The 22034-nt window shown below is 58.5% G+C and overlaps 1 protein-coding gene across 2 annotated transcripts; it reads left to right on the top strand.

The window, feature by feature from the left end:
* Positions 1 to 1704: 1704 nt before the first annotated feature.
* taf5 (TAF5 RNA polymerase II, TATA box binding protein (TBP)-associated factor) lies at positions 1705 to 22033 on the top strand (the record flags this gene model as incomplete). Of its 2 annotated transcripts, none has more annotated exons than XM_079264793.1 (11): positions 1705 to 2110; positions 2423 to 2648; positions 2724 to 3039; positions 3146 to 3309; positions 3965 to 4100; positions 4175 to 4295; positions 4383 to 4512; positions 20170 to 20334; positions 20422 to 20599; positions 21404 to 21581; positions 21659 to 22033. In XM_079264793.1, the coding sequence occupies 11 exons, from the start codon at positions 1705 to 1707 to the stop codon at positions 21871 to 21873; spliced, it is 2235 nt and encodes a 744-aa protein (XP_079120919.1). In that variant the 3' UTR covers positions 21874 to 22033. The 2 variants fall into 2 exon arrangements, with proteins under 2 accessions (XP_079120919.1, XP_079120918.1); XM_079264792.1 differs by having other exon boundaries at positions 2417 to 2648; positions 21659 to 22032.
* Position 22034: the final 1 nt, after the last annotated feature.

Below are 22034 nucleotides of genomic sequence, written 5' to 3'. Positions count from 1 at the left end.
ATAGCGCCCCCTACAATATTTCAATCAATCAGCCCTGCCCACTACATTGATCGACATGGATAAAATTCAGCACAGTTGGAGAACCTGCCAGTACCTTCAAAAAAGTCTCTTGGACATATGGGCTAAATTCAACAGGAAGTCGGCCATTTTGAAAAAGGTGCCATTTTTGGGGTCATTTCTTTGCCATGCATTTTAAACAACTCCTCCTAGGGATATTGTCCAACTGACACCCAACTTGCACAGGATGCTCAGGAGGCATGTGTGATGTAAAGTTGTGTTATTTCTTCTAATAGAAGATTTAGTTTAGGAGGGGCTGGCCCTCAAAGTTTTATGTCTCATTAACAATGACTTATTGCTAAAACTCCCACATAAAACAACATATCAGCACAGGAATCGACACATTTGATGCCAGTCCCATGATGAACAAAATATACAATGCAATAATGGGACTATGAATTAGCCCCACCCCTTGGCGACAAGAAGTGTCTGATATCATGAACCAGGAAGTACCTGTAACAAAGCCATGAAACCTTTGATCTTCACCATACTTGCCATGAGTCATGAAAGTTATGCCCTTAATAGAGTAAAATTAAAATATAGTGGAGAAGATAGTAAATGGCTCCATAGCGCCCCCTACAATATTTTAATTAATCAGCCCCGCCCACTACATTGACTGACATGGATATGATTCGGGAAACTTGTAGACCCTCCCAGTACCTTCAAAAAAGTCTCTTGGACATATGGGCTAAATCCAACAGGAAGTCGGCCATTTTGAAAAGGGTGCCATTTTTGGGGTCATTTCTGTCATTTTCTTTGCCATGCATTTGGAGGAACTTGTCCTAAGAATTTTGTCCAACTTTAACCCAAATGAGTCAGGATGCTCAAGAGGCATGTGTGATTAAAAGTTGTGCTATTTCTTTTAATAGGGGATATCGTTTAGGAGAGGCGGGGCAGCAAAGCAGATGTGATGCAATGAAAAGGAAAACTGACATAACTCCCACAAAAAACAACCAACCTGCACCAAATTTGCTACAGATGATGCCAGTCATATCCTTCACATTTCTGTATGTCAATAATTAGATTATAAATTAGCCCCGCCCCTTGGTGACAGGAAGTGACCGTTCATAAGGTCTAAATGGCCTGAAGTGCAGTCTGGCTGCACTTTAGGTTGAGAGAGGCATGGGAAGGATGTTGCCAGGGGAGGCGGTGGCATTATGCCGAGTGGCGCCATGGTGCGAGGGCCTATATCACCGCTTGCGGTTTTAATTTATATTGCAGCTATGTCTTAGTTAAATAGCATGATAAAAATATTTTAGCATAAAAGCACGTTGTTTTTATTAATTTACATTGATCTTTATCACAACAATATCTTTGCTCTTTGTAACAAACCAAACTGTGAGAAAAATCAGGTAAACTTGGTGAAGTTATTGTTGTGGTTGAACCTACACCTTACAGATAAATGCATTGGAGGCGCAATGGAGACCCATCCAAGATGGCGGCGCGATGAAACGTCAGCGTGATGCAGCGTCTATGTATATTATGTCTATGGTTTTTCTGACCACGTCATACGTTTCTGTCTTTCCGACGCACGCAAAGGCGGGTCGTTTCTATGACGCGTCACAGTAACAACCAATCAGATCGCCTGATCCGGAACGGTTGCTGTTTCCGTTTTTCAAGTTTGCACATGCGCATTTCATTTATAAAATGGCGGCGGTACAAGGTGGTGTGGTGGACGGGAAGGAAGAAGTTTCCATAAAAGCAGAACCGCAGAGCGACGGAACCGGGACCGGGGATGCAGCCGACGGCACACCACCGTCCGCGTCTCCCGGGTCCGGCGCTGCCGCTGGAGGCGGCAAGGCCGCGGCGGGAGCCCCGGAGGACCAGCAGACGCTGCTCGCCGTCCTGCAGTTCCTCTCCAGGAACAAACTGTCCGAGTCCGCGGAGATCCTGCGGCGTGAAGCGGGGCTGCCGGAGGACGCGTTGGAGCCCAAAGGAACCGAGACGTCTGGGTCCGGACCGGGGGGAGCGGGGGATGTGGACGGCGGGGATCCGGCCTCGCTCCTCAGCCGGGTGACCGTGTGTCCTGCAGCGGCTCCGGCTCTAGCCAAGGGTACACCCCCCGCATGTCGTCTGAAAGTGATAGAATGTGTTTATTAATAAGGATTATAGTTATAGATGCAGCAGGAAAAGCTGTGAATATTTGTTCCTTATTGAATAAATGAAACATCTTGCTGAGTTAATCCAGATGTTTCTGAATGAAAGTTTGAATCTTCAGAGGAGAGACTATGATGTGTTTGCTAAAATAATTACTTTAGGTGAAAACCAGGAATCAGTTTTCGTGTGAGAAAAACTGAAAAAGACTCACTGTGGTTCCAACCAGTCTGATTATGACGGAACGTCTTTGTGATGTTGGCAGTAACAGCTGGAGACGATCAGCCGGACGTCAGCGTGGTGCTGTCCGCCTACAGCCAGCAGGGAGACCCGGCTCTGTACCAGGTCTACTACAGAGACCTGAAGAAGTTCATAGAGATGGTGTTGGACTGCCACAGAGCGGAGCTTTCTCAGGTCTTTTACCCGCTCTTTGTCCACATGTACCTGGAACTGGTCTACAACAACCATGAGAACGAGGCCAAGGCCTTCTTTGAGAAGTAAGACTTTGTCATCAGTGCAGACATAAACAACAGCAGACATGTCCTGTCACTCCTGTCCTCCTGCTTCCTCAGGTTCAGCGGGGACCAGGAGTGCTACTACGAAGACGACTTGCGGGTTTTATCCGGCCTGACTAAGAAGGAGCACATGAGAGGCAACGAAACCCTGCTGGACTTCCGCACCAGTAAGTTTGTCTTGCGCATCTCCCGGGACTCCTACCAGCTGCTGAAGAGACACCTGCAGGAGCGCCAGAACAACCAGATCTGGAGCATCATCCAGGAGCACCTCTACATCGACATCTTTGATGGCATGCCGCGCAGCAAAAGCCAGATCGACGCCATGTCGGGCAGCTTGGCTGGAGAGGCAAAGCGAGAAGCTAATAAAGCCAAGGTTGGAGAAATACTGCAGTTATGTTTGCATATTTATCCTCCATGTTGCCCAGCAAGGCGTTGAGGCAGTAACATGACCCGACTCCTGCTTCTGTAACCCGGTCCAGGTTTACTACGGACTTTTGAAGGAGCCAGAGATTGAGCTGCCTCTTGACGATGAGGATGAGGAGGCAGAAAATGAGGAGGGTAAGCCAAAGAAGAAGAAGCCCAAAAAGGACAGCATGGGCTCCAAAAGCAAGAAACAAGACCCCAATGCTCCTTCGCAGAATAGGTGAGGAAATCACACACACCGGGGGGGGGGGGGGGGGGGGGCATTCCCGGTTCGAGCCCTGAATGGTCCCAGGTCCAGGAAACGCCTCCGGCTGGAGCAGTAAAATAAGAGAATAACCTGCAATGATAAACGTCAAAGTGTTCCACTGAGGAGGTCGAGTCTGGACATTTTCATGTTCGCTGAACTGAACGTTAGGAAATGTGTGAACAACCTGAACTCTGTGCAGAAAAGAGCCGTTCATTGTTTCCACACGCCACAGCAATCCCAGATGTTGGAAAGATTTCATCCCAGGTGTGTTGATATGGAAAATAAAGTATTTCATGTTGTTATTCCAGTAACTAGACGCCTTAAACCTACGTTTCCCGCCCGTCGCCACGGAAACATTAACATCAGCATGGACGGATTAAAAAAGCAGATATATTTATTAAACAATCGCAGATATTGTCCTCTGGTTCGTTTTAACGGGACCAAACTCACATGGGCCGGACCGGACCCGGTTCCGTGTTTCCAGGCCCGTGTTTCCAGGCCCGTGTTTCCAGTCCCGTGTTTCCAGTCCCATCTAACGCTGGATTCCAGCCTGGATGGCGGGATCCTGTCCGCCTCTGCTGTTTAGTCCGGTGAGATTTCCTCATGATGATGCGATCCTCTTATCTAGGATACCTCTACCGGAACTGAAAGACTCTGACAAGCTGGACAAGATCATGTACATGAAGGAGGCGACCAAAAGGATCCGCCTGGGAGCAGACAACCTCCCCTCCATCTGCTTTTACTCGTTCCTCAACGCGTACCAGGTAAATGCCAAAATGGCAGGCAGATCGCCAACATGTCAGCCCTGATCTGCAGGATCTCTCTGGAACCTTTTCAGGGTCTGACAGCGGTGGACTTCACCGACGACTCCAGTCTGATCGCAGGAGGTTTTGCTGACTCCACCGTTCGGGTGTGGAGCGTCACGCCAAAGAAGCTCCGCAAGGTCAAGTCTGCAGCAGGTATGACGATGAGAACTTTTACTGTTAGAACTCCTGAAAAACTCAACTTCACCCCCCCCCCCCCCCCCCCCCCCTGTTTTCTCCAAGACCTGAATCTGATTGACAAAGAGTCGGACGATGTGCTGGAGAGGATCATGGATGAGAAGACGGCCAGCGAGTCGAAGATCCTCTGTGGACACAGCGGCCCCGTGTACGGTATCAGCTTCAGCCCGGACAGGTAGATCTACGGCTGTGGACCCGAGACGTCTTCAGACCACGCGCCGCAATATTCCCATGAATGAAGTCAGCAAGCATCCATGACAGAATCCCATCCAGCCGTTTTGTGAATGTCATTTTTCAAACGGAGATCAATTTTTAAAAATATTTGCATCCGACAGAAATCTGACGACCAATCAGAGAAGGCGTGTTGACAGATAGGCGTCGCTGTGGCGGCGGCTTCATCCATCATGGCCGAGCTCGTCTTTTTATTCTGCTCTGCTTTTGAAAGCAGCAGCTGCTGCTGGAGCACCTCGTCCAACTGTCCCACATCCGTCCCGACGTCCATCCCGTAGTCCACCCTGACATCCGTCCTGACGTCCATCCTGACATCCGTCCCGACGTACATCCTGACATCCGTCCCGACGTACATCCCGTAGTCCACCCTGACATCCGTCCTGACGTCCATCCTGACATCCGTCCCGACGTACATCCTGACATCCGTCCCGACGTACATCCCGTAGTCCACCCTGACGTCCATCCTGACGTCCATCCTGACATCCGTCCCGACGTACATCCTGACATCCGTCCCGACGTACATCCCGTAGTCCACCCTGACGTCCATCCTGACGTCCATCCTGACATCCGTCCCGACGTACATCCTGACATCCGTCCCGACGTACATCCCGTAGTCCACCCTGACATCCGTCCTGACGTCCATCCTGACATCCGTCCCGACGTACATCCTGACATCCGTCCCGACGTACATCCCGTAGTCCACCCTGACATCCGTCCTGACGTCCATCCTGACATCCGTCCCGACGTACATCCTGACATCCGTCCCGACGTACATCCCGTAGTCCACCCTGACGTCCATCCTGACGTCCATCCTGACATCCGTCCCGACGTCCATCCCGTAGTCCACCCTGACATCCGTCCTGACGTCCATCCTGACATCCGTCCCGACGTACATCCCGTAGTCCACCCTGACATCCGTCCTGACGTCCATCCTGACATCCGTCCCGACGTACATCCCGTAGTCCACCCTGACATCCGTCCTGACGTCCATCCTGACATCCGTCCCGACGTACATCCTGACATCCGTCCCGATGTCCATCCTGACATCCGTCCCGACGTCCATCCCGTAGTCCACCCTGACATCCGTCCCGACGTCCATCCCGTAGTCCACCCTGACATCCGTCCCGACGTCCACCCTGACATCCGTCCCGACGTCCACCCTGACATCCGTCCCGACGTCCATCCTGACATCCGTCCCGATGTCCAGCCTGACATCCGTCCCGACGTCCATCCTGACATCCGTCCCGACGTCCATCCTGACGTCCACCCTGACATCCGTCCCGACGTCCATCCTGACATCGTCCTGACATCCGTCCCGACGTCCGTCCCGACATCCGTCCCGACGTCCGTCCCGACGTCCACCCTGACATCCGTCCCGACGTCCATCCTGACATCCGTCCCGACGTCCACCCTGACATCCGTCCCGACGTCCATCCTGACATCCGTCCCGACGTCCATCCTGACATCCGTCCCGACGTCCACCCTGACATCCGTCCCGACGTCCACCCTGACATCCGTCCCGACGTCCACCCTGACATCCGTCCCGACGTCCACCCTGACACCCGTCCCGACGTCCACCCTGACATCCGTCCCGACGTCCAGCCTGACATCCGTCCCGACGTCCAGCCTGACATCCGTCCCGACGTCCAGCCTGACATCCGTCCCGACGTCCACCCTGACATCCGTCCCGACGTCCATCCTGACATCCGTCCCGACGTACATCCCGTAGTCCACCCTGACATCCGTCCCGACGTCCACCCTGACATCCGTCCCGACGTCCGTCCTGACATCCGTCCCGACGTCCGTCCTGACATCCGTCCCGACGTCCGTCCCGACGTCCACCCTGACATCCGTCCCGACGTCCATCCTGACATCCGTCCCGACGTCCATCCTGACATCCGTCCCGACGTCCATCCCGTAGTCCACCCTGACATCCGTCCCGACGTCCACCCTGACATCCGTCCCGACGTCCACCCTGACACCCGTCCCGACGTCCACCCTGACACCCGTCCTGACGTCCACCCTGACATCCGTCCCGACGTCCACCCTGACATCCGTCCCGACGTCCACCCTGACATCCGTCCCGATGTCCATCCTGACATCCGTCCCGACGTACATCCCGTAGTCCACCCTGACATCCGTCCCGACGTACATCCCGTAGTCCACCCTGACATCCGTCCCGACGTCCATCCCGTAGTCCACCCTGACATCCGTCCCGACGTCCAGCCTGACATCCGTCCCGACGTCCATCCTGACATCCGTCCCGACGTCCACCCTGACATCCGTCCCGACGTCCAGCCTGACATCCGTCCCGACGTCCACCCTGACATCCGTCCCGACGTCCACCCTGACATCCGTCCCGACGTCCACCCTGACATCCACCCTGACATCCGTCCCGACGTCCACCCTGACGTCCGTCCCGACGTCCACCCTGACGTCCGTCCCGACGTCCACCCTGACATCCGTCCCGACGTCCACCCTGACATCCACCCTGACATCCGTCCCGACGTCCACCCTGACATCCGTCCCGACGTCCACCCTGACATCCGTTCCGACGTCCACCCTGACCTCCCTTCCGACGTCCATCCCGACGTCCACCCTGACATCCGTCCCAACGTCCATCCTGACATCCCTTCCGACGTCCACCCTGACATCCGTCCCGACGTCCACCCTGACATCCGTCCCAACGTCCACCCTGACATCCGTCCCAACGTCCACCCTGACATCCGTCCCGACGTCCATCCCGTAGTCCACCCTGACATCCGTCCCGACGTCCATCCCGTAGTCCACCCTGACACCCGTCCTGACGTCCATCCTGACATCCGTCCCGACGTACATCCCGTAGTCCACCCTGACATCCGTCCCGACGTACATCCCGTAGTCCACCCTGACATCCGTCCCGACATCCACCCTGACATCCGTCCCGACGTCCATCCCGTAGTCCACCCTGACACCCGTCCTGACGTCCATCCTGACATCCGTCCCGACGTACATCCTGACATCCGTCCCGATGTCCATCCTGACATCCGTCCCGACGTACATCCCGTAGTCCACCCTGACATCCGTCCCGACGTACATCCTGACATCCGTCCCGATGTCCATCCTGACATCCGTCCCGACGTACATCCCGTAGTCCACCCTGACATCCGTCCCAACGTCCATCCTGACATCCCTTCCGACGTCCACCCTGACATCCGTCCCAACGTCCATCCTGACATCCGTCCCGACGTCCTCCCTGACGTCCGTCCCGACGTCCACCCTGACATCCGTCCCGACGTCCATCCTGACATCCGTCCCGACGTCCATCCCGTAGTCCACCCTGACATCCGTCCCGACGTCCATCCTGACATCCGTCCCGACGTCCGTCCTGACATCCGTCCCGACGTCCGTCCCGACGTCCACCCTGACATCCGTCCCGACGTCCGTCCTGACATCCGTCCCGACGTCCGTCCCGACGTCCACCCTGACATCCGTCCCGACGTCCATCCTGACATCCGTCCCGACGTCCATCCTGACATCCGTCCCGACGTCCGTCCTGACATCCGTCCCGACGTCCGTCCCGACATCCGTCCCGACGTACATCCCGTAGTCCACCCTGACATCCGTCCCGACGTACATCCCGTAGTCCACCCTGACATCCGTCCCGACGTCCATCCCGTAGTCCACCCTGACATCCGTCCCGACGTCCACCCTGACATCCGTCCCGACGTCCAGCCTGACATCCGTCCCGACGTCCATCCTGACATCCGTCCCGACGTCCAGCCTGACATCCGTCCCGACGTCCAGCCTGACGTCCGTCCCGACGTCCATCCTGACGTCCGTCCCGACGTCCACCCTGACGTCCGTCCCGACGTCCATCCTGACGTCCACCCTGACATCCGTCCCGACGTCCACCCTGACATCCGTCCCGACGTCCACCCTGACATCCGTCCCGACGTCCACCGTGACATCCGTTCCGACGTCCACCCTGACCTCCCTTCCGACGTCCATCCCGACGTCCACCCTGACATCCGTCCCGACGTCCATCCTGACGTCCCTTCCGACGTCCATCCTGACATCCCTTCCGACGTCCACCCTGACATCCGTCCCGACGTCCACCCTGACATCCGTCCCAACGTCCACCCTGACATCCGTCCCAACGTCCACCCTGACATCCGTCCCGACGTCCATCCCGTAGTCCACCCTGACATCCGTCCCGACGTACATCCCGTAGTCCACCCTGACATCCGTCCCGACGTACATCCCGTAGTCCACCCTGACATCCGTCCCGACGTCCATCCCGTAGTCCACCCTGACACCCGTCCTGACGTCCATCCTGACATCCGTCCCGACGTACATCCCGTAGTCCACCCTGACATCCGTCCCGACGTACATCCCGTAGTCCACCCTGACATCCGTCCCGACATCCACCCTGACATCCGTCCCGACGTACATCCCGTAGTCCACCCTGACATCCGTCCCGACGTCCATCCCGTAGTCCACCCTGACACCCGTCCTGACGTCCACCCTGACATCCGTCCCGACGTCCATCCCGTAGTCCACCCTGACACCCGTCCTGACGTCCACCCTGACATCCGTCCCGACGTCCACCCTGACATCCGTCCCGACGTCCATCCCGTAGTCCACCCTGACATCCGTCCTGACGTCCATCCTGACATCCGTCCCGACGTACATCCCGTAGTCCACCCTGACATCCGTCCCGACGTCCATCCCGTAGTCCACCCTGACACCCGTCCTGACGTCCACCCTGACATCCGTCCCGACGTCCATCCCGTAGTCCACCCTGACACCCGTCCTGACGTCCACCCTGACATCCGTCCCGACGTCCACCCTGACATCCGTCCCGACGTCCATCCCGTAGTCCACCCTGACACCCGTCCTGACGTCCATCCTGACATCCGTCCCGACGTACATCCCGTAGTCCACCCTGACATCCGTCCCGACTTCCACCCTGACATCCGTCCCGACGTCCATCCCGTAGTCCACCCTGACATCCGTCCCGACTTCCACCCTGACACCCGTCCTGACATCCGTCCCGACGTACATCCCGTAGTCCACCCTGACATCCGTCCCGACGTACATCCCGTAGTCCACCCTGACATCCGTCCCGATGTCCATCCTGACATCCGTCCCGACGTACATCCCTTAGTCCACCCTGACATCCGTCCCGACGTACATCCCGTAGTCCACCCTGACATCCGTCCCGACGTCCATCCCGTAGTCCACCCTGACATCCGTCCCGACGTACATCCCGTAGTCCACCCTGACATCCGTCCCGACGTCCATCCCGTAGTCCACCCTGACATCCGTCCCGACGTCCACCCTGACATCCGTCCCGACGTACATCCCGTAGTCCACCCTGACATCCGTCCCGACGTCCACCCTGACATCCGTCCCGACGTCCATCCCGTTGTCCACCCTGACACCTGTCCCGACGTCCATCCTGACATCCGTCCCGACGTCCATCCTGACATCCGTCCCGACGTCCATCCCGTTGTCCACCCTGACACCTGTCCCGACGTCCATCCTGACATCCGTCCCGACGTCCATCCTGACATCCGTCCCAACGTCCATCCCGTAGTCCATCCTGACATCCGTCCCGACGACCACCCTGACATCCGTCCCAACGTCCATCCCGTAGTCCACCCTGACATCCGTCCCAACGTCCATCCCGTAGTCCACCCTGACATCCGTCCCGACGACCACCCTGACATCCGTCCCAACGTCCATCCCGTAGTCCACCCTGACATCCGTCCCAACGTCCATCCCGTAGTCCACCCTGACATCCGTCCCGACGACCAACCTGACATCCGTCCCAACGTCCATCCCGTAGTCCACCCTGACATCCGTCCCGACGTCCATCCTGATATCCGTCCCGACGTACATCCCGTAGTCCACCCTGACATCCGTCCCGACGTCCATCCCGTAGTCCACCCTGACATCCGTCCCGACGTCCATCACGTAGTCCACCCTGACATCCGTCCCGACGTCCATCCCGTAGTCCACCCTGACACCCGTCCTGACGTCCATGCTGACATCCGTCCCGACGTCCATCCCGTAGTCCACCCTGACATCCCTCCCGATGTCCATCCCGTAGTCCACCCTGACATCCGTCCCGACGTACATCCCGTAGTCCACCCTGACATCCGTCCCGACGTCCATCCTGACATCCGTCCCGACGTCCATCCTGACATCCGTCCCGACGTACATCCCGACGTCCACCCTGACATCCGTCCCGACGTACATCCCGTAGTCCACCCTGACATCCGTCCCGACGTACATCCTGACATCCGTCCCGACATCAATCCTGACATCCGTCCCGACATCCACCCTGACATCCGTCCCGACGTCCATCCTGACATCCGTCCCGACGTACATCCCGTAGTCCACCCTGACATCCGTCCCGACGTACATCCCGTAGTCCACCCTGACATCCGTCCCGACATCCACCCTGACATCCGTCCCGACGTACATCCCGTAGTCCACCCTGACATCCGTCCCGACGTACATCCCGTAGTCCACCCTGACATCCGTCCCGACGTACATCCCGTAGTCCACCCTGACATCCGTCCCGACGTCCACCCTGACATCCGTCCCGACGTCCACCCTGACATCCGTCCCGACGTCCATCCTGACATCCGTCCCGACGTCCATCCTGACATCCGTCCCGACGTCCGTCCCGACGTCCACCCTGACATCGTCCTGACATCCGTCCCGACGTCCGTCCTGACATCCGTCCCGACGTCCGTCCCGACGTCCACCCTGACATCCGTCCCGACGTACATCCCGTAGTCCACCCTGACATCCGTCCCGACGTACATCCCGTAGTCCACCCTGACATCCGTCCCGATGTCCATCCTGACATCCGTCCCGACGTACATCCCTTAGTCCACCCTGACATCCGTCCCGACGTACATCCCGTAGTCCACCCTGACATCCGTCCCGACGTCCATCCCGTAGTCCACCCTGACATCCGTCCCGACGTACATCCCGTAGTCCACCCTGACATCCGTCCCGACGTCCATCCCGTAGTCCACCCTGACATCCGTCCCGACGTCCACCCTGACATCCGTCCCGACGTACATCCCGTAGTCCACCCTGACATCCGTCCCGACGTCCACCCTGACATCCGTCCCGACGTCCATCCCGTTGTCCACCCTGACACCTGTCCCGACGTCCATCCTGACATCCGTCCCGACGTCCATCCTGACATCCGTCCCGACGTCCATCCCGTTGTCCACCCTGACACCTGTCCCGACGTCCATCCTGACATCCGTCCCGACGTCCATCCTGACATCCGTCCCAACGTCCATCCCGTAGTCCATCCTGACATCCGTCCCGACGACCACCCTGACATCCGTCCCAACGTCCATCCCGTAGTCCACCCTGACATCCGTCCCAACGTCCATCCCGTAGTCCACCCTGACATCCGTCCCGACGACCACCCTGACATCCGTCCCAACGTCCATCCCGTAGTCCACCCTGACATCCGTCCCAACGTCCATCCCGTAGTCCACCCTGACATCCGTCCCGACGACCAACCTGACATCCGTCCCAACGTCCATCCCGTAGTCCACCCTGACATCCATCCCGTAGTCCACCCTGACATCCGTCCCGACGTCCATCACGTAGTCCACCCTGACATCCGTCCCGACGTCCATCCCGTAGTCCACCCTGACACCCGTCCTGACGTCCATGCTGACATCCGTCCCGACGTCCATCCCGTAGTCCACCCTGACATCCCTCCCGATGTCCATCCCGTAGTCCACCCTGACATCCGTCCCGACGTACATCCCGTAGTCCACCCTGACATCCGTCCCGACGTCCATCCTGACATCCGTCCCGACGTCCACCCTGACATCCGTCCCGACGTACATCCCGACGTCCACCCTGACATCCGTCCCGACGTACATCCCGTAGTCCACCCTGACATCCGTCCCGACGTACATCCTGACATCCGTCCCGACGTCCACCCTGACATCCGTCCCGACATCCACCCTGACATCCGTCCCGACGTCCATCCTGACATCCGTCCCGACGTACATCCCGTAGTCCACCCTGACATCCGTCCCGACGTACATCCCGTAGTCCACCCTGACATCCGTCCCGACGTCCGTCCTGACATCCGTCCCGACGTCCGTCCCGACGTCCACCCTGACATCCGTCCCGACGTCCGTCCTGACATCCGTCCCGACGTCCGTCCCGACGTCCACCCTGACATCCGTCCCGACGTCCATCCTGACATCCGTCCCGACGTCCGTCCTGACATCCGTCCCGACGTCCGTCCCGACGTCCACCCTGACATCCGTCCCGACGTCCATCCCGTAGTCCACCCTGACATCCGTCCCGTAGTCCACCCTGACATCCGTCCCGACGTCCACCCTGACACCCGTCCCGACGTCCACCCTGACACCCGTCCCGACGTCCACCCTGACACCCGTCCCGACGTCCACCCTGACATCCGTCCCGACGTCCACCCTGACATCCGTCCCGACGTACATCCCGTAGTCCACCCTGACATCCGTCCCGATGTCCATCCTGACATCCGTCCCGACGTACATCCCGTAGTCCACCCTGACATCCGTCCCGACGTCCATCCCGTAGTCCACCCTGACATCCGTCCCGACGTCCAGCCTGACATCCGTCCCGACGTCCAGCCTGACATCCGTCCCGACGTCCATCCTGACATCCGTCCCGACGTCCACCCTGACATCCGTCCCGACGTCCACCCTGACATCCTTCCCGACGTCCACCCTGACATCCGTCCCAACGTCCACCCTGACATCCGTCCCGACGTCCACCCTGACATCCGTCCCGACGTCCACCCTGACGTCCGTCCCTACGTCCACCCTGACATCCGTCCCGACGTCCACCCTGACATCCACCCTGACATCCGTCCCGACGTCCACCCTGACATCCGTCCCGACGTCCACCCTGACATCCGTTCCGACGTCCACCCTGACCTCCCTTCCGACGTCCATCCCGACGTCCACCCTGACATCCGTCCCAACGTCCATCCTGACATCCCTTCCGACGTCCATCCTGACATCCCTTCCGACGTCCACCCTGACATCCGTACCGACGTCCACCCTGACATCCGTCCCAACGTCCACCCTGACATCCGTCCCAACGTCCACCCTGACATCCGTCCCGACGTCCATCCCGTAGTCCACCCTGACATCCGTCCCGACGTCCATCCCGTAGTCCACCCTGACATCCGTCCCGACGTACATCCCGTAGTCCACCCTGACATCCGTCCCGACGTCCATCCCGTAGTCCACCCTGACATCCGTCCCGACGTCCATCCCGTAGTCCACCCTGACACCCGTCCTGACGTCCATCCTGACATCCGTCCCGACGTACATCCCGTAGTCCACCCTGACATCCGTCCCGACGTACATCCCGTAGTCCACCCTGACATCCGTCCCGACGTACATCCCGTAGTCCACCCTGACATCCGTCCCGACGTCCATCCCGTAGTCCACCCTGACACCCGTCCTGACGTCCATCCTGACATCCGTCCCGACGTACATCCTGACATCCGTCCCGATGTCCATCCTGACATCCGTCCCGACGTACATCCCGTAGTCCACCCTGACATCCGTCCCGACGTACATCCTGACATCCGTCCCGATGTCCATCCTGACATCCGTCCCGACGTACATCCCGTAGTCCACCCTGACATCCGTCCCAACGTCCATCCTGACATCCCTTCCGACGTCCACCCTGACATCCGTCCCGACGTCCTCCCTGACGTCCGTCCCGACGTCCACCCTGACATCCGTTCCGACGTCCATCCTGACATCCGTCCCGACGTCCATCCCGTAGTCCACCCTGACATCCGTCCCGACGTCCATCCTGACATCCGTCCCGACGTCCGTCCTGACATCCGTCCCGACGTCCGTCCCGACGTCCACCCTGACATCCGTCCCGACGTCCGTCCTGACATCCGTCCCGACGTCCGTCCCGACGTCCACCCTGACGTCCGTCCCGACATCCACCCTGACATCCGTCCCGACGTCCACCCTGACATCCGTCCCGACGTCCACCCTGACATCCACCCTGACATCCGTCCCGACGTCCACCCTGACATCCGTCCCGACGTCCACCCTGACATCCACCCTGACATCCGTCCCGACGTCCACCCTGACATCCGTCCCGACGTCCACCCTGACATCCACCCTGACATCCGTCCCGACGTCCAGCCTGACATCCGTCCCGACGTCCATCCTGACGTCCGTCCCGACATCCACCCTGACATCCGTCCCGACGTCCACCCTGACATCCGTCCCGACGTCCACCCTGACGTCCACCCTGACATCCGTTCCGACGTCCACCCTGACCTCCCTTCCGACGTCCATCCCGACGTCCACCCTGACATCCGTCCCGACGTCCATCCTGACATCCCTTCCGACGTCCATCCTGACATCCCTTCCGACGTCCACCCTGACATCCGTCCCGACGTCCACCCTGACATCCGTCCCGACGTCCACCCTGACATCCGTCCCAACGTCCACCCTGACATCCGTCCCAACGTCCATCCCGTAGTCCACCCTGACATCCGTCCCGACGTACATCCCGTAGTCCACCCTGACATCCGTCCCGACGTACATCCCGTAGTCCACCCTGACCTCCCTTCCAACGTCCATCCCGACGTCCACCCTGACATCCGTCCCGACGTCCATCCTGACATCCCTTCCGACGTCCATCCTGACATCCCTTCCGACGTCCATCCTGACATCCCTTCCGACGTCCACCCTGACATCCGTCCCGACGTCCACCCTGACATCCGTCCCAACGTCCACCCTGACATCCGTCCCGACGTCCATCCCGTAGTCCACCCTGACATCCGTCCCGACGTACATCCCGTAGTCCACCCTGACATCCGTCCCGACGTACATCCCGTAGTCCACCCTGACATCCGTCCCGACGTCCATCCCGTAGTCCACCCTGACACCCGTCCTGACGTCCATCCTGACATCCGTCCCGATGTACATCCCGTAGTCCACCCTGACATCCGTCCCGACATCCACCCTGACATCCGTCCCGACGTACATCCCGTAGTCCACCCTGACATCCGTCCCGACGTACATCCCGTAGTCCACCCTGACATCCGTCCCGACGTCCATCCCGTAGTCCACCCTGACACCCGTCCTGACGTCCACCCTGACATCCGTCCCGACGTCCATCCCGTAGTCCACCCTGACACCCGTCCCGACGTCCACCCTGACATCCGTCCCGACGTCCATCCCGTAGTCCACCCTGACATCCGTCCCGACGTCCACCCTGACATCCGTCCCGACGTCCATCCCGTAGTCCACCCTGACATCCGTCCTGACGTCCATCCTGACATCCGTCCCGACGTACATCCCGTAGTCCACCCTGACACCCGTCCTGACGTCCATCCTGACATCCGTCCCGACGTACATCCCGTAGTCCACCCTGACATCCGTCCCGACTTCCACCCTGACATCCGTCCCGACGTCCATCCCGTAGTCCACCCTGACACCCGTCCTGACATCCGTCCCGACGTCCATCCCGTAGTCCACCCTGACACCCGTCCTGACATCCGTCCCGACGTACATCCCGTAGTCCACCCTGACATCCGTCCCGACGTACATCCCGTAGTCCACCCTGACATCCGTCCCGACGTACATCCCGTAGTCCACCCTGACATCCGTCCCGATGTCCATCCTGACATCCGTCCCGACGTACATCCCTTAGTCCACCCTGACATCCGTCCCGACGTACATCCCGTAGTCCACCCTGACATCCGTCCCGACGTCCATCCCGTAGTCCACCCTGACATCCGTCCCGACGTCCACCCTGACATCCGTCCCGACGTCCATCCCGTATTCCACCCTGACACCTGTCCCGACGTCCATCCTGACATCCGTCCCGACGTCCATCCTGACATCCGTCCCGACGTCCATCCCGTTGTCCACCCTGACACCTGTCCCGACGTCCATCCTGACATCCGTCCCAACGTCCATCACGTAGTCCACCCTGACATCCGTCCCGACGTCCATCCCGTAGTCCACCCTGACACCCGTCCTGACGTCCATCCTGACATCCGTCCCGACGTCCATCCCGTAGTCCACCCTGACATCCCTCCCGACGTCCATCCCGTAGTCCACCCTGACATCCCTCCCGACGTACATCCCGTAGTCCACCCTGACATCCGTCCCGTAGTCCACCCTGACATCCGTCCCGACGTCCATCCTGACATCCGTCCCGACGTCCATCCTGACATCCGTCCTGACGTCCATCCTGACATCCGTCCCGACGTCCATCCCGTAGTCCACCCTGACATCCCTCCCGACGTCCATCCCGTAGTCCACCCTGACATCCGTCCCGACGTACATCCCGTAGTCCACCCTGACATCCGTCCCGACGTCCATCCTGACATCCGTCCCGACGTCCATCCTGACATCCGTCCCGACGTCCACCCTGACATCCGTCCCGACGTACATCCCGACGTCCACCCTGACATCCGTCCCGACGTCCACCCTGACATCCGTCCCGACGTACATCCCGTAGTCCACCCTGACATCCGTCCCGACGTACATCCTGACATCCGTCCCGACGTCCACCCTGACATCCGTCCCGACATCAATCCTGACATCCGTCCCGACATCCACCCTGACATCCGTCCCGACGTCCATCCTGACATCCGTCCCGACGTACATCCCGTAGTCCACCCTGACATCCGTCCCGACATCCACCCTGACATCCGTCCCGACGTACATCCCGTAGTCCACCCTGACATCCGTCCCGACGTACATCCCGTAGTCCACCCTGACATCCGTCCCGACGTACATCCCGTAGTCCACCCTGACATCCGTCCCGACGTCCACCCTGACATCCGTCCCGACGTCCACCCTGACATCCGTCCCGACGTCCATCCTGACATCCGTCCCGACGTCCACCCTGACATCCGTCCCGACGTACATCCTGACATCCGTCCCGACGTACATCCCGTAGTCCACCCTGACGTCCGTCCCGACATCCACCCTGACATCCGTCCCGACGTACATCCCGTAGTCCACCCTGACATCCGTCCCGACGTCCACCCTGACATCCGTCCCGACGTACATCTCGTAGTCCACCCTGACACCCGTCCCGACGTCCATCCCGTAGTCCACCCTGACATCCGTCCCGACGTCCACCCTGACATCCGTCCCGACGTCCATCCTGACATCCGTCCCGACGTACATCCTGACATCCGTCCCGACGTCCATCCCGTAGTCCATCCTGACATCCGTCCTGATGTCCATCCCGTAGTCCACCCTGACATCCGTCCCGACGTCCATCCCATAGTCCACCCTGACATCCGTCCCGACATCCACCCTGACATCCGTCCCGACGTCCATCCCGTAGTCCACCCTGACATCCGTCCCGACGTCCATCCCGTAGTCCACCCTGACATCCGTCCCGACGTACATCCTGACATCCGTCCCGACGTCCATCCTGACATCCGTCCCGACGTCCATCCCGTAGTCCACCCTGACATCCGTCCCGACATCCATCCTGACATCCGTCCCGACGTCCATCCTGACATCCGTCCCGACGTCCATCCCGTAGTCCACCCTGACACCCGTCCTGACGTCCATCCCGTAGTCCACCCTGACACCCGTCCTGACGTCCATCCCGTAGTCCACCCTGACATCCGTCCCGACGTCCATCCCGTAGTCCACCCTGACATCCGTCCCGACATCCATCCTGACACCCGTCCTGACGTCCATCCTGACATCCGTCCCGACGTCCATCCCGTAGTCCACCCTGACATCCGTCCCAACGTCCATCCCGTAGTCCTCCCTGACATCCGTCCCGACGTCCACCCTGACGTCCGTCCTGACGTCCACCCTGACATCCGTCCCGACGTCCACCCTGACATCCGTCCCGACGTCCATCCTGACATCCGTCCCGACGTCCATCCCGTAGTCCACCCTGACATCCGTCCCGACGTCCATCCCGTAGTCCACCCTGACATCCGTCCCGACGTCCATCCCGTAGTCCACCCTGACATCCGTCCCGACGTCCATCCTGACATCCGTCCCGACGTACATCCCGTAGTCCACCCTGACATCCATCCCGACGTACATCCCGTAGTCCACCCTGACATCCGTCCTGACATCCACCCTGACATCCGTCCCGACGTACATCCCGTAGTCCACCCTGACATCCGTCCCAACGTACATCCCGTAGTCCACCCTGACATCCGTCCCGACGTCCATCCCGTAGTCCACCCTGACATCCGTCCCGACATCCACCCTGACACCCGTCCCGACGTCCATCCCGTAGTCCACCCTGACATCCGTCCCGACGACCACCCTGACATCCGTCCCGACGACCATCCCGTAGTCCACCCTGACATCCGTCCCGACGTCCATCCCGTAGTCCACCCTGACATCCGTCCCGACGTCCATCCCGTAGTCCACCCTGACATCCGTCCCGACGACCACCCTGACATCCGTCCCGACGACCATCCTGACATCCGTCCCGTAGTCCACCCTGACATCCGTCCCGACGACCACCCTGACATCCGTCCCGACGACCATCCTGACATCCGTCCCGTAGTCCACCCTGACATCCGTCCCGACGACCATCCTGACATCCGTCCCAACGTCCATCCCGTAGTCCACCCTGACATCCGTCCCGACGTCCATCCCGTAGTCCACCCTGACATCCGTCCCGACGTCCATCCCGTAGTCCACCCTGACATCCGTCCCGACGTCCATCCCGTAGTCCACCCTGACATCCGTCCCGACGACCACCCTGACATCTGTCCCGACGACCACCCTGACATCCACCCTGACATCCGTCCCGTAGTCCACCCTGACATCCGTCCCGACGACCATCCTGACATCCGTCCCGACGACCACCCTGACATCCACCCTGACATCCGTCCCGACGACCATCCTGACATCCGTCCCGACATCCACCCTGACATCCGTCCCGACATCCACCCTGACATCCGTCCCGACGTCCATCCCGTAGTCCATCCTGACATCCACCCTGACATCCGTCCCGACATCCACCCTGACATCCGTCCCGACGTCCATCCCGTAGTCCATCCTGACATCCGTCCCGACATCCACCCTGACATCCGTCCCGACATCCACCCTGACATCCGTCCCGACGTCCATCCCGTAGTCCACCCTGACATCCGTCCCGACGTCCATCCCGTAGTCCACCCTGACATCCGTCCCGACGTCCACCCTGACATCCGTCCCGACGTCCATCCCGTAGTCCACCCTGACACCCGTCCTGACGTCCGTCTGGATGCGGTCACCGTGCAGCTTCAGATCCTGGATTAAACGACGAAGCTTCCCAAGTCCTCGTCTCTTCTCCAGAGCCGGACGAACTGGACGCGTCTTTCGGTCGTTGCCGCGGCGTAACGTGGAATCTACCTGCGGGTTTGTTTTTAGAAATGTAATCATTTATTCCCAGTTTGACGCCGCGCTCCGTCTGAATGGACAGAAACCTCAGAATGATTCCGTTTCCTGTTTGTTTGCATCGGCGTGTAAAATCAGATTCATTTCTCTGATCAGATGTTTTTCTCACTGATTTTAGCTTCATTGTAGTTTTCTTCTCTCAGGAACTACCTGCTGTCCAGTGCAGAGGACGGTACGGTCCGCTTGTGGAGTCTCCAGACATTCACATGTCTGGTTGCGTACAAAGGCCACAACTACCCCGTATGGGACACGCAGTTCTCTCCGTTTGGGTACTACTTTGTCTCTGGGGGCCATGATCGGGTGGCGCGGTAATAAACGTAATAATTCATTCATTACAACGTGCTGTAGTGAAGCTTTGTCCATAAATCTCTTCCTTCTTGTCTCCTCTGTAAAAGTCTTTGGGCGACGGATCACTACCAGCCGCTCCGGATGTTTGCTGGTCATCTGGCCGATGTCACTTGTACGTGTTTCCACCCCAACTCAAATTACGTCGTCACAGGGTCCTCTGACCGCACCATCCGGCTCTGGGACGTGCTGACTGGAAACTGTGTTCGCATCTTCACGGGTCATAAGGTCAGTTCATCAAAGCATTTCGTGTTCTGACCTCTCAGCACATAAATAATAATAAAATGGGTGCGAACGCTGCTTGTGAAACCGATTTGTTGCTTTGAGCAGCGCGTTCCGAGTCTGTTCCTTCATATTTGAACTTTAAATCAGCGTATTGGCACAGGAAGTACAGAGAGCTTCCAGCTGGTGGTTGTCAGAGCGACACCACACAGACTGGGGCTCCGCGGGTTTACCGTACAATGTATGATGGTTTTTAAGCCATCATACATCTTCAAGGCACAATAAACCAGAAAGTTTAGGCTGCAGTTTCTCCCCTGACCAGCAGGCGGCGCCGCCGCCGCCTTTGGCCTCAAAGACAAGTCTTATTGAAAGTAAAGAGAAAAACAAGGCAGAGATCTCAGGGAAAATCCTGCTGACTTTAGTCTCAACAGCAAGTTAAACATCTTCCATAAAACATGTTTATTTGGACATTTCTGGTCAGTTAAACGTAAAACGGTGTAAAACACCGTGTTGGATGGCTGCACGCCGTCAGTAACAACTCTGTAAATCAGCTGCTCGGTGGAAAACATCCAGATGTAAAAGAAATTAAAAGTCCTGTTGAGTCTGATCAGAAAGTTAACAACCTGTGTGTTCAGGAGGTTTAATGGTCGAGGCGCCGCCTTCCAAACGGGAACCGTTCAGTCATTCAGAGACCAGAAAGGGAATAAAAAGATTCATGCTTTAATGAACGTTGTCAGTTTGTGCATGAATAAGAATAAGCTCTGAAATTAGACATCAAAATTCACACCCAAACTGTCGTGTACCCCCCAGGGCCCCATCCACGCGCTGGCCTTCTCTCCCAACGGGAAGTTTTTAGCCTCAGGAGCTACCGATGGCCGAGTCCTTCTGTGGGATATTGGTCACGGATTGATGGTTGGAGAGCTGAAGGGCCACACGGATACCGTCTATTCCCTCCGCTTCAGCCGGGACGGGGAGATTCTTGCCTCCGGTGGGTGTCTGTCCTTGGCTTTCATGTTTGCATGCAGCAGACGTCGGTACCGGCTGATTGGGTTCGTTGTGTTCTAGGTTCCATGGACAACACGGTTCGGCTCTGGGATGCAATGAAAGCGTTTGACGATCTAGAGACTGATGACTTCACAGCAGCGACGGGACACATCCATCTGCAAGACAACTCCCAGGAGCTTTTATTAGGCACTTACATGACCAAATCTACGCCCGTCATTCACCTCCACTTCACACGAAGGAATCTGCTGCTGGCTGCAGGAGCCTATAATCCATGAGAAGAACTCTGGGAGCTTGGCGTGGTGCAGATTACGCCATCATTTCACATTCGGCTGATGTCTTATAGAACGAGCTCGTCTGTCAGAGTACCTGGCCCTGCAGACTGACAACTGATTTTAAAACATTCTTTTATAATTCTGCACATTGTAAATAAAACAGT

This window comes from Telmatherina bonti (assembly GCF_933228915.1).
Source record: "Telmatherina bonti genome assembly, chromosome: 3".
NCBI lineage: Eukaryota > Metazoa > Chordata > Actinopteri > Atheriniformes > Telmatherinidae > Telmatherina > Telmatherina bonti.
This window is presented reverse-complemented; position numbering and strand designations above follow the sequence as displayed.